Source organism: Nerophis lumbriciformis, linkage group LG27 (genome assembly GCF_033978685.3).
Source record: "Nerophis lumbriciformis linkage group LG27, RoL_Nlum_v2.1, whole genome shotgun sequence".
Taxonomy (NCBI): Eukaryota; Metazoa; Chordata; class Actinopteri; order Syngnathiformes; family Syngnathidae; genus Nerophis; species Nerophis lumbriciformis.
In genome coordinates this window covers 33,349,412-33,362,966 of record NC_084574.2, presented here as the reverse complement: position 1 = coordinate 33,362,966, position 13,555 = coordinate 33,349,412, and the positions used below count along the sequence as shown (strand labels likewise).

General features: G+C 42.7%; 1 protein-coding gene across 1 annotated transcript in view; it reads right to left on the bottom strand.

The window, feature by feature from the left end:
* LOC133624468 (coiled-coil domain-containing protein 40-like) overlaps nucleotides 1-13,555 on the bottom strand; it is an 84,884-nt gene that overhangs the window by 17,857 nt on the left and 53,472 nt on the right. Inside the window, exon 11 of the mRNA XM_061988040.2 lies at nucleotides 3,530-3,712. Coding sequence (XP_061844024.2) covers nucleotides 3,530-3,712 — 183 coding nt within the window. The remainder of the gene's footprint in view (nucleotides 1-3,529; nucleotides 3,713-13,555) is intronic.

Here is a 13,555-nt window from a genome sequence, read left to right as displayed (position 1 = left end):
GAGGCTAAGCCGGATAGTCGAACCTCGGATTCAGGAGGAACAGTGTGGTTTTCGCCCTGGTCGTGGAACTGTGGACCAGCTCTATACTCTCGGCAGGGTCCTTGAGGGTGCATGGGAGTTTGCCCAACCAGTCTACATGTGCTTTGTGGACTTGGAGAAGGCATTCGACCGTGTACCCCGGGAAGTCCTGTGGGGAGTGCTCAGAGAGTATGGGGTAACGGACTGTCTTATTGTGGCAGTTCGCTCCCTGTATAATCATTGTCAGAGCTTGGTCCGCATTGCCGGCAGTAAGTCTGACACGTTTCCAGTGAGGGTTGGACTCCGCCAAGGCTGCCCTTTGTCACCGATTCTGTTCATAACCTTTATGGACAGAATTTCTAGGCGCAGTCAGGGCGTTGAGGGGATCTGGTTTGGTGGCTGCAGGATTAGGTCACTGCTATTTGCAGATGATGTGGTCCTGATGGCTTCCTCCGGCCAAGATCTTCAGCTCTCACTGGATCGGTTCGCAGCCGAGTGTGAAGCGACTGGGATGGGAATCAGCACCTCCAAGTCCGAGTCCATGGTTCTCTCCCGGAAAAGGGTGGAGTGCCATCTCCGGGTTGGGGAGGAGATCTTGCCCCAAGTGGAGGAGTTCAAGTACCTCGGAGTCTTGTTCACGAGTGGGGGAAGAGTGGATCGCGAGATCGACAGGCGGATCGGTGCGGCGTTTTCAGTAATGCGGACGCTGTATCGATCCGTTGTGGTGAAGAAGGAGCTGAGCCGGATGGCAAAGCTCTCAATTTACCGGTCGATCTACGTTCCCATCCTCACCTATGGTCATGAGCTTTGGGTCATGACCGAAAGGACAAGATCACGGGTACAAGCGGCCGAAATGAGTTTCCTCCGCCGAGTGGCGGGTCTCTCCCTTAGATATAGGGTGAGAAGCTCTGTCATTCGGGGGGAGCTCAAAGTAAAGCCGCTGCTCCTCCACATCGAGAGGAGCCAGATGAGGTGGTTCGGGCATCTGGTCAGGATGCCACCCGAACGCCTCCCTAGGAAGGTGTTTCGGGCACGTCCGACCGGTAGGAGGCCACGGGGAAGACCCAGGACACGCTGGGAAGACTATCTCTCCCGGCTGGCCTGTGAACGCCTCGGGATCCCCCGGGAGGAGCTGGACGAAGTGGCTGGGGAGAGGGAAGTCTGGGCTTCCCTGCTTAAGCTGCTGCCCCCGCGACCCGACCTCGGATAAGCGGAAAAAGATGGATGGATGGATGGATGGATGGATGGTCTCTTTATTCCTGAGTCTTGCACTGTATTATCTTCCCAGGCTGGGTCGTCACCAATACAGAACTTCACATTTTTAAGTTCTACCTTTATTATTAAATATATTCATTATTATTATTATTGAAATGTTTTGTAATTTGTTCTAACTTTCATCTGGGCCCACTCTCCTGCAGTTTTCCAAGTATTCGCCTAATGTGTGGTTGCGTCATTATGTATGCCTACGGATGCCTACAATCCGGTGGTGCAATGATTTTGTAAAGTGGGTGGTTCTGAAGGACAGTTGAAGTTTTCGAATAGGCTTTCTCCAGAGCGGTGATGGATGATTCAACGTGGAAGAAGATAAAGGGTTCCCACTGGGTTTTCAAATTCCATTCCTCGTCATGAGTCCATGGTTCTCGCCCGGAAAAGGGTGGAGTGCCATCTCCGGGTTGGGGAGGAGATCTTGCCCCAAGTGGAGGAGTTCAAGTACCTCGGAGTCTTGTTCACGAGTGAGGGAAGAGTGGATCGTGAGATCGACAGGCGGATCGGTGCGGCGTCTTCAGTAATGCGGACGCTGTATCGATCAGTTGTGGTGAAGAAGGAGCTGAGCCGGAAGGCAAAGCTCTCAATTTACCGGTTGATCTACGTTCCCATCCTCACCTATGGTCATGAGCTTTGGGTCATGACCGAAAGGACAAGATCACGGGTACAAGCGGCCGAAATGAGTTTCCTCCGCCGAGTGGCGGGGCTCTCCCTTAGATATAGGGTGAGAAGCTCTGTCATTCGGGGGGAGCTCAAAGTAAAGCCGCTGCTCCTCCACATCGAGAGGAACCAGATGAGGTGGTTCGGGCATCTGGTCAGGATGCCACCCGAACGCCTCCCTAGGAAGGTGTTTCGGGCACTTCCGACCGGTAGGAGGCCACGGGGAAGACCCAGGACACGCTGGGAAGAATATCTCTCCCAGCTGGCCTGGGAACGCCTCGGGATCCCCCGGGAGGAGCTGGACGAAGTGGCTGGGGAGAGGGAAGTCTGGGCTTCCCTGCTTAAGCTGCTGCCCCCGCGACCCGACCTCGGATAAGCGGAAAAAGATGGATGGATGGATGGATGGATGGATGGTCTCTTTATTCCTGAGTCTTGCACTGTATTATCTTCCCAGGCTGGGTCGTCACCAATACAGAACTTCACATTTTTAAGTTCTACCTTTATTATTATGTATATTCATTATTATTATTATTCAAATGTTTTGTGATTTGTTCTAACTTTCATCTGGGCCCACTCTCCTGCAGTTTTCCAAGTATTCGCCTAATGTGTGGTTGCGTCATTATGTATGCCTACGGATGCCTACAATCCGGTGGTGCAATGATTTTGTAAAGTGGGTGGTTCTGAAGGACAGTTGAAGTTTTCGAATAGGCTTTCCCCAGAGCAGTGATGGATGATTCAACGTGGAAGAAGATAAATGGTTCCCACTGGGTTTTCAAATTCCATTCCTCGTCATGAGCTTTCGAAAAACATCTGATGCATTCATATAAAGCTTCTAGGCCACTACATTCAGCCCTTTCTAAAATTGTTGTTTTTGAGCGTTTAGCGAACGTTCTTCAGGTTATGTGGATATATAGCATGTGTATAAGTGACACAAGCATCGCATAGCAGTTATCATAGCAGCCTATGCAACTAAGTTGACCTCCACATTGAGGCAAATTCAGAATCAGAATCAGAATCAGAAGTACTTTATTAATCCCCGAAGGGGAAATTGAGATTTTCAACACAATCCCATTCAAGATCAGACAAACATTACAGGGAGACAGAAATAGGATCGGGTCTGCCAACTTTCGGCGCCCCTCACAAAAAAAAAGGTAAGAAACAGGGTAAACGCTGGGGGGGAGAGTAAAAAAATATTCAGTCAAAGGCTGGACTCCAGGGAGGGGATCCAGACATAAACATGTGTGGGAGTGGGAGCTATGGAAGCCGGCTACAGCTGTTTAAGCGCTACTCAGCCGTCCATCGCCCCTAAGTGGAATCAAGCAATGGTGAAGGCGTGGGGTGGGGGTGGGGGGATGTATGTGCATATGCCCATTGTTTTGAAAAATGTTGATTCCAAACAGGAATCAACATTTTTCCAAAACAAACACACTTGAGGTTTGTCATCAAAGTAACATTGTTTTAACGATTTGCTATTTACAGCACTTACCTTTTTTAATCACTTCTAAAAGCAAAAAAAGTTAATGCAAGAGCAAATAGTGATTAAGAAATAGTGGGAGAATGTTGCTGAGACATGAGAATGCCTTACCTTCTCTTTCTTGAGAGAGGCTTTCTTGTTTGTCAGCCGCTGATAGTGCTGAGCAGCCTTGCTGTCCATGAGTTTCTGCAGCATCCGGGTCATTATTCCTTCCTCTAACTCCAGATGCTTATTTTTGTTTTTCTCCAGCTTTCTCCTCTGATCAGTCAACACAGTCTGAAGACCATTGTCTTCCTAAAACAATGAGAACAAGATAAATTAACCTCTTCAAAAAAACAACTTTTTCTTTTCTTTTTTAAAGAGGGCCTTATTACGCAAAACCAACTGTTCTTCCCTGTTCTTTGTGTTTTTATGTATTAAGGACCTGCATCCGTCAAAATCAAACCACACACATTTGAAATCAAACCATAGAGCCATTGCAGAGATATTTACAGAACAATCTTGCCTTCCTTCATACTACCTCCAAACAATTGGTTTGGAATTTGCTCAATTGGTGACGTCAAGGTATATCTCCTTTATATGGTAAAGTTTTACCCGAAGGGTTTTGCGCAATTGTCGTCCGACGTTGTGGACAACAAGTTCCTTCTTTTTCTCCATCTTGTTGTTGTGGGGCAGACTGGCTCATACATGCACATGCATCCGACGCTGTTGCCATTTCTAATAAAAAAAAGTAGCATATAGTTCTAATTTATATCTGTCAGTAGACTCGATATGTACCGTATTTTCCGCACTATTAGCCGCACCTAAAAACCACAAATTTACTCAAAAGCTGACAGTGCGGCTTTTAACCCGGTGCGCTTTATATATGGATAAATATTAAGATTCATTTTCATAAAGTTTCGATCTCGCAACTTCGGTAAACAGCCGCCATCTTTTTTCCCGGTAGAACAGGAAGTGCTTCTTCTTCTACGCAAGCAACCGCCAGGGTAAGCACCCGCCCCCATAGAACAGGAAGCGCTTCTTCTTCTACTGTAAGCAACCACCCGCCCGCGTAGAAGAAGAAAAAGGGCGCGGATATACCGTACGTTTCATTTCCTTTGTGTGTTTACATCTGTAAAGACCACAAAATGGCTCCTACTAAGCGTCAGGGATCCGGTTCATGAAAAGACGCAATCTCTCCATCCGCACACGGATTACTATTTCACAGCAACTGATATTCCTGTGAACCGCACTGTGGATACAACGGGAGCACGTACGGTGAATATTCGCACCACAGGGAATGAGAAGTCATCCTTCACTGTGGTTCTAGCTTGCCATGCTAATGGCCAGAAACTTCCACCCATGGTGATATTCAAAAGGAAGACCTTGCCAAAAGAGACCTTTCCAGCCGGCGTCATCATAAAAGCTAACTCGAAGGGATGGATGAAGAAAAGATGAGCGAGTGGTTAAGGTAAGTTTAAGTTTACGCGAAGAGGCCGGGTGGCTTTTTTCACGCAGCTCTGTCCATGTTGATATACGTATGTTTGTGATTGCACATTTGCGTACATTTTGGGAGTGAACAGAGTTGTTAGAACGCTGGTTTTTAATATATTATTAAAGTCTGACTGACCTATCTGACTGTTTTTTTGACATTCCTTTAGCGCAGTTAGATGCGGCTTACAACACCGGGCGGCTTATAGGTGGACAAAGTTTTGAAATATGCCGTTCATTGAAGGCGCGGCTTTTAACCCAGGGCGCCTTATGGTGCGGAAAATACGGTAAGCGCTAAAAATTACAACATGGCTGACGGTAAGAAAACGCATTCAAAGTGGAGGCACCTAAATAAGACCGCCCACAAAACTGTGCATCCTATAGAGAAGATCAGAAAGAGACTTGAAAATGGTTTGTAAAACATAAGAAACTAGCAGCCTGTTCAGTAGCCTTGTGGTTAGAGTGTCCGCCTTGAGATCGGTAGGTTGTGAATTCAAACCCGGGCCGAGTCATACCAAAGACTATGAAAATGGAACCTATTACCTCCCTGCTTGGCACTCAGCATCAAGGGTTGGAATTGGGGGTTAAATCACCAAAAATGATTCCCGAGTGTGGCCACCGCTGCTGCTCACTGCTCCCCTCACCTCCCAGGGGATGGAACAAGGGGATGGGTCAAATGTAGAGGGTCATTTCACCACACCAAGCGTGTGTGTGTGTATGTGGTACTTTAACTTCAACTTTTATAATCTATGCAACATTTTTACCATGTTTTCTTTTAAAATTTAAAAAATCATAATATGACCCCTTAAAATAAGGGTTTTAATTGCATCTACTGTAAAGGTCTACATAGGTGTTCATGTTGTGCAAAGAAGATTTTGATTAGGGATGTCCGATAATGGCTTTTTGCAGTTATCCGATATTCCGATATTGTCCAACTCTTTAATTACCGATACCGATATCAACCGATATATACAGTCGTGGAATTAACACATTATTATGCCTAATTTGGACAACCAGGTATGGTGAAGATAAGGTCCTTTTTTTTAAAAAATTAATAAAATGAAATTAGATAAATAAACTAAAAACATTTTCTTGAATAAAAAAAGAAAGTAAAACAATATAAAAACAGTTACATAGAAACTAGTAATTAATGAAAATGAGTAAAATTAACTGTTAAAGGTTAGTACTATTAGTGGACCAGCAGCACGCACAATCATGTGTGCTTACGGACTGTATCCCTTGCAGACTGTATTGATATATATTGATATATAATGTAGGAACCAGTATATTAATAACAGAGAGAAACAACCCTTTTGTGTGAATTAGTGTGAATGGGGGAGGGAGGTTTTTTTGGGTTGGTGCACTAATTGTATGTTGATTTAATTAAAAAAACAAAAAAAACAAACAAAAAAAAAACCCGATACCGATAATTAAAAAAAAACGATACCGATAATTTCCGATATTACATTTTAACGCATTTATCGGCAGGCCGATATTCTCTAATTTTGATGGATTGATGTATGTGATTGCCACTAGGTGAATTACATATGTGGATTCTGTGTAATAAATCATCTCTGGTCCATTCCAAGGTTTCTCATTGTTCCCATTGGGTTGAGTTTTTACTTGCCCGTATGTGGAAACAGATCCGAGGATGTTATGGTTTGCAGTGGCGGTCCGTGCGTTTCCCACCTAGGCTTTCAGTGATCTCCAACTTCAATGATTACCTCTCAAAATACCATAATTTAGGTCACCACATGACCATTGCTGGAGAAATACTATGCAGGAACACATTTACGCACTACTGCCTATTGAATACAATCAACAGTGTACAAGACGGGTTATTTTCTGGCGCATTTAAAAATCAATAAACCCGCATCAGTTATTAAAACATATCTTATGTGCTACTGTCAAAATGTAAATTGCATAAAACATATTAAAAGTGAAAAAAGAAAATATTTGAACTCACAATTTTTCTATCTCCTATTCGACGCCGTATAAGCCAGTATTACCCCTCGTCGGCGGCTTATTAGAGTGGAAATGGCGAGCATTCCATCGCCAGAACAGCTGAGCTAGCTTCCGGGGTTGGCCGACATCGTCTCACAAGATGTAGTTTCTCTTTAAATATCCTTCTTGAAAATGGCTTGCAAATACATATCTGCCTAATCAACGTTTTGTTCTCCTTCTCTGATATACGGGTCTGGCTACGGTGCAACACTTCCTGCTTCCTGCTATATTGCAACTTGTGATTGGACACTCACTTTGGAATGACAAGTGAGTATCCAATCACAGGCTCGTTACCATCAGGCTAGATAGGCTACTGTCAACAACTTGTGATCTGATTGACTTTCACAACTGTCTATCAACTGTATGTGTTCTCAAATTAATCTGCTAACGGTCCTGGTGAGTATCCAATCACAGGACGCGTAAACGTCACGTTCAACGTTCAACTAGAAGGCCTTACTGACAACAACTCGTGCTCTGATTGGCTATCGCAACTGTCTATCAACTGTATGTGCCCGTTCACTTATAGTGCACGGACGCTCGCATTGTTGATTCTGAAGGATTCAGATTTGGAACAGCATGGCAACATAAGCTAGCTGAATTCTGATTGGATACAAACTAAAACTAAAAACAACAGCACTGGAAGGAGCATAATATGGCATGAAGAGCATATGAATACTTTTACATATTTAGGGAAAGTAAATTAAAAAAATAATTGTATCTTTAATGATGATCATGATTTCTGGTTATGTTAGGCCAGCAGAGAAGGCCTTGCTGGCCCTGACGGCCCGCCACTGATGGTATGTGAAGCTCTTTGAGGCATTTGTGATTAAGGGCTATATAAATAAACTTTGATTGATTGATTGATTAATGAGCTGACAACAACAAAGATTAGACAAGATTCAGTCGGATAATTTTGCACTGTTTTGACTTCATGCCCAGTGAATGTTAGCGGTAAAAAGGCTACCGTTCATAAGACTAGTCTGTTGTAATGTTCTTCATTTTTTGAAGTTATTAGTGTTTTTTATTAAAGAAACAACCACTAGGAGCAGTTATAAGATTTGGATGAGAAAACCATCCAAATCTACGGTATGGCGTAGTGCAGGGGTCGGCAACCGCATGCGGCTCTTTAGCGCCGCCCTAGTGGCTCTCTGGAGCCTTTTCAAAAATGTATGAAAAATGGAAAAAGATGAGGGGAAAATATACGGTTTTTGTTTTAATTTTGTTTCTGTAGGAGGACAAACATGACACAAACCTCCCTAATTGTTATAAAGCACACTGTTTATATTAAACATGCTTCACTGATTCGAGTATTTGGCGAGCGCCGTTTTGTCCTACTAATTATGACGGTCCTTGAACTCACCGTAGTTTGTTTACATGTATAACTTTCTCCGACTTTCTAGGACGTGTTTTATACCACTTATTTTTCTGTCTCATTTTGTCCACCAAACTTTTAAGGTTGTGCATGAATGCACAAAGGTGAGTTTTGTTGATGTTATTGACTTGTGTGGAGTGCTAATCGGGCATATTTGGTCACTGCATGACTGCAAGCTAATCGATGCTAACATGCTATTTAGGCTAGCTATATGTACATATTGCATCATTATGCCTCATTTGTAGCTATATTTGAGCTCATTTAGTTTCCTTTAAGTCCTCTTAATTCCATGTATATCTCATGACACACTATCTGTATGTAATATGGCTTTTATTTTTTTGCGGCTCCAGACATATTTGTTTTTGTATTTTTGGTCCAATATGGCTCTTTCAACATTTTGGGTTGCCGACCCCTGGCGTAGTGGGTAGAGCAGCCGTGTCAGAAACCTGAGGGTTGCAAGTTCGCTCCCCGCCTCTTGACATCCAAATCGCTGCCGTTGTGTCTTTGGGCAGGACACTTCACCCTTGCCCCCGGTCAGGGCCGGCCCGTGGCATAGGCCGTATAGGCAAATGCTAAGGGCGCCGTCCATCAGGGGGCGCCACGCCAGTGCCACAAATGTTGGAGAAAAAAAAAAAAAAAAAAAAAAAGTTGGTACTATTATTTCTAAATACAAAAAATAATCCCACGTTAATTAAAATGCAAAGTAAAGCCTATTTAACAGAAATATTATTTGTTACAACATTACGCCCCCCCCCCCCCCTCCTCCCCCCGCACGGTGCGCCCCCTCCCTTCCCGTAGCATGACTCTTTTTGGACGTCACCACATCTAAAAATCAACACAAGATGTCAAAACGGCCAAAACTGTCAGGTGCCCAGGGAAGAAAAAAGAGAAAAGAAGAGGAGGAGAAACGGGAAAAGACAGAGGTAGCAGTTGGGTAACGTTAGCCTACATGAAATTATTTGTCTGTTACAGAATGTGATAGTAACCTGGCTTTTTAGCATTAAGCTAATGTTACATGATTCGGCAATTGCTAATCAATAAATAGCTAGTTCTGTTTTAACGTGGGGTTAATATTGTAGAGGGGGCTAAATTGTTATGGAAAATAATAATGTAACGTTAGGTAATTACAGTACTCCCACCTTACATTCCTCAGGGACATTTGTATTAGATCTTTTAAGCAGGTGTTTTTTGTTTACATTGTTATTGCCTTCTGGTTAGCTAGTGTTTGCCCTGCAGGTAATAGTCACTTTTCCACCCCTTTATATATTAGGTATAGTTGTGAGTAAAAAAAAAAGGTCAAAGACAAAGCTATTTGGGTTCTTGTGAGTATATACACTTCGCTGCCGATGTGGGGGGGCGCCACCTAAAATCTTGCCTAGGGCGCCAGATTGGTTAGGGCCGGGCCTGCCCCCGGTGCCGCTCACACTGGTGAATGAATGATGAATGAATGATAGGTGGTGGTCGGCGGGGCCGTAGGCGCAAACTGGCAGCCTCAATCTACTCCAGAGCAGCTCTGGCTACAAATGTAGCTTACCACCACCAGGTGTGAATGAATGATGGGTTCCCACTTCTCTGTGAGCGCTTTGAGTATATAACAATAGAAAAGCGCGATATAAAATCTAATCCATTATTATTATTACTATTAAAACATTTACACATCAGACCAATATAATTTAGTAAAGGGAATTATTCTGAATATTTGTATTTGGCTTGTGTTTTTTATTGTAAATATTTCACAGTGTGGAGCCACGTCCAAATACTTTTGACAATGAGATCACTATTTTGAATTTTCACTTGCCTAAAAAAAATTGCAGGCTCCTAGAGGTGTCTTGAAATAGTCTTGTGATTTGATTTGGAGGAGTCTGATTTCGAATATCAACTCCCTGACGGAGCCTAATGTCAGACCCTCATATTTCAGGCACTATATGTTTTCCAATTAGTTGAATAATGATTTTTCATGGCACTAAGGGCCTGACTTACTAAGATCCAAATACCACATGCCAGAGGTGTGGACTCGAGTCACATGACTTGGACTCGAGTCAGACTCGAGTCATGAATTTGATGACTTTAGACTCGACTTGACAAAATGTAAAAAGACTTGCAACTCGACTTAGACTTTAACATCAATGACTTGTGACTTCACTTGGACTTGAGCCTTTTGAATTGACATGACTTGACATGACTTGCTACTTTCCCCAAAACCCAAAGATGAAAAAGTTATTCTGGAGCGCTCCGTATTTTTCATTGTGTACTTGTCTATCAGCGTTGCGTGTGTCAGCTGGTGTGCTCTCAGTACAACAGCCAATCAAATTAGATCTACTTTGTTTTCATCACACAGCATTCATCCAATCAAATTGCAGGACAACCAACGAAGAAGACATGTCCAAACCACACGCCAGTGAACAAAAAAATGATACCTAAAATAATTTCGTTTGGGTATAAAAATTACGAGGTGGTCAACACAAAACGGTTTGCAGTATGCAACACATGCGGTTCGAAAATTACTGATGGAGAGGCAACAACTTCCAACTTCGTCCGGCATTTGAAGTTGCACAAAGAACGGTAAGTTTTGAATGTAAGATAACGTTTATTGGCTAAGTAACGTGACTTTTATTTGCTGTGTAGTTAAATCAGTGAGGCTGTAAACTCACTGCTAACGTTATAACGTTATTGCAAACACGGGAATCTGTTGCAGTTCACTACCTTATTCATACTTTTTGTTCAGTGATTTTTTTTTAAGGAGGGTTACGTTAGTCAATATATCACACGTAACGTTAGACGGCGGTCAGCAGCACCGCGTATTTTAGCCACCTAAAAAAAGACAAAAATAGTAAAATAAAGGTCAGTTAAAATGTATACTATATTATGAATATGTGTACCGTTTTAGCTAGCTTTCTGACATACTTTTGGTTGTTTACCTCAGTGGTCCCCAACCACCGGGCCGCGGCCCGGTACTGGTCCGTGGATCGATTGGTATCGGGCCGCACAAGAAATATATATATATTTTTTTTTTCTTTTTTTAATTAAATCAACATAAAAAACACAAGATACACTTACAAGTAGTGCACCAACCCAAAACAACTCTCTCCCCCTTTTGTTCTGGGCATTGAACATGAAGACTCTTCCTTCACTGTTCCGAGTGGCCATGAGAGTCTTGGCAGTGCCTGCCTCCAGTGCTCCAGTGGAGCGAGTTTTCAGCCATGGTGGCATCATACTACGCCCCCATCGTGCACAAATGACTGACAGACTCTTGGCTAATTTGGTCTTTTGCAAATGCAATGCAGCATAGGGCCCTGACATATAAAAAGTACAACTTTTTTGTTATGTTCACGTATATGTCATGTTTTTTCAATGTTAACACTTTTGTACAAATAAGTACATTTGCACTTTATTTTTCAATGTGTTTGTTCTGTAAAGGAATGAGTTAATGTTTAAAATGACTGGTTAATAGTGCTATTATAAAGTGCAATGTCAGCACAATTTTCTTTCCTGCAATTTAAAATGCACTTGTTTTAATAAATAAATACAGCGTTTGAAAAGCATACACAATCTGTGTTAATATATTGGTCTGTGGTTAAAAGGACTTGAAAGGACTCGAAACTCAAAATGCAGGACTTAGGACTTGACTTGAGACTTCCCAGTCTTGACTTTGGACTTGACTCGAGGCTTGCCTGTCTTGACTCGGGACTTGACTCGGACTTGAGGGCAAAGACTTGAGACTTACTTGTGACTTGCAAAACAATGACTTGGTCCCACCTCTGCCACACGCTAAACAGCATGTGCAAAAAATAAAATAGTGTGTACTATGAGTGGGCGATTTACTAACACTGTGCGTGCAACTGAAAAGGGGTACATACTGCCTTATTTAAATGAGGATCGTGCCTGCATATGGGGCTTTTACCACATAAACCATCATTTTCTGTACATTCATGTTATCATGCACCTACTTGCGTGTGACGTGTTGAAACAGCGGCGGGCGTTTATAATCTGTAACATCTTTTTTGAAACGCAATTTAAACAACAGGAACATGTGCACACAGACGCTTAATTCTGTGCGTGAGGATCACATGACGTGTGCATCTGGAATGATTTAAACGCAAGAAAATGCATGCTTTTCATAGTCTTTTCATGTTGGATACATATTATAGTAATATACCGTATTTTCAAGACCATAGGGCGCACCGGATTATAAGGCGCACTGCTGATGAGCGGGTCGAGTCAGGTCTATTTTCATACAAAAAGCGCACCGGATTATAGGGTGCATTATAGGGGTCATATATATATATATATATTTTTTTTTTCTACGTGGCTCACCTTCGGCAGCGTAGTTTCTCCGTCATCTTTGTTGTAGCGGTGTGGCGTGCAAGGACGGGAGTGGAAGAAGTGTCTAAAGATGGCGCTAACTGTTTTAATGACATTCGGACTTTACTTAAATAAACAACGGAGCAGCATCTCCTCATCCGTGGCTCACTAGTGCAACAACAACGCCGGAAATGTGTCCCGTGAAAAACCGTCCGACCGGAACTCTCTAATGACTAAAGTTCCTTGGGTGTATAATGTAAACTCATTACACCAATATGTTTTAGCACTTGCATGGCGAGTTTACAGACAGATATAAGTAAGAACTTTACACTACTTTATATTAGAAATGGCAACAGCGGAGGATGAATATCCCATAACAAGAAGATAAGAGAAAAAGAAGAAGTTTATCGACTACTATGTCGGCACGGACTACAAAGGCGGACACCCTCAAATTTTCAGGACTTATGCAGATCCCAAATACAGATCAGCAGGTATCAGAAGGTAATACATGCATAATATTGTGACACAAAACGCCAGATAATATGTCTTACCTTATACACAATATAATAATACTCATATTAAAGCACAGTATAATCCATCAAGCGGTGCGGCTTCATAGCTTACCAAAGTCATACTAAAACATGTTGATAGATTTTTGAGCGCCGTGTGTAATGTTCTATATTTTCAATGGAACATATAAAATGTTGGTGTGGTTTACTCGAATCATATTACGGCCTACACGTATCTCTTATGTGTGACTGCCATCTACTTGTCACACTTATCATTTCACCACGTACCAAATAAAATAGCTCGGAGGTTGGTAAGCACAACCAAAATGATTCCGTACATTAGGCGCACCGGGTTATAAGGCGCACTGTCGAGTTTTGAGAAAATGAAAGGAACATAAAAAATGAAATGTAGGTCTAAGTGAGACCTACATTGAGGTTTTTGTTTCATGTCTCTCCGACCTTCCCAGTGGGAGTTACAGG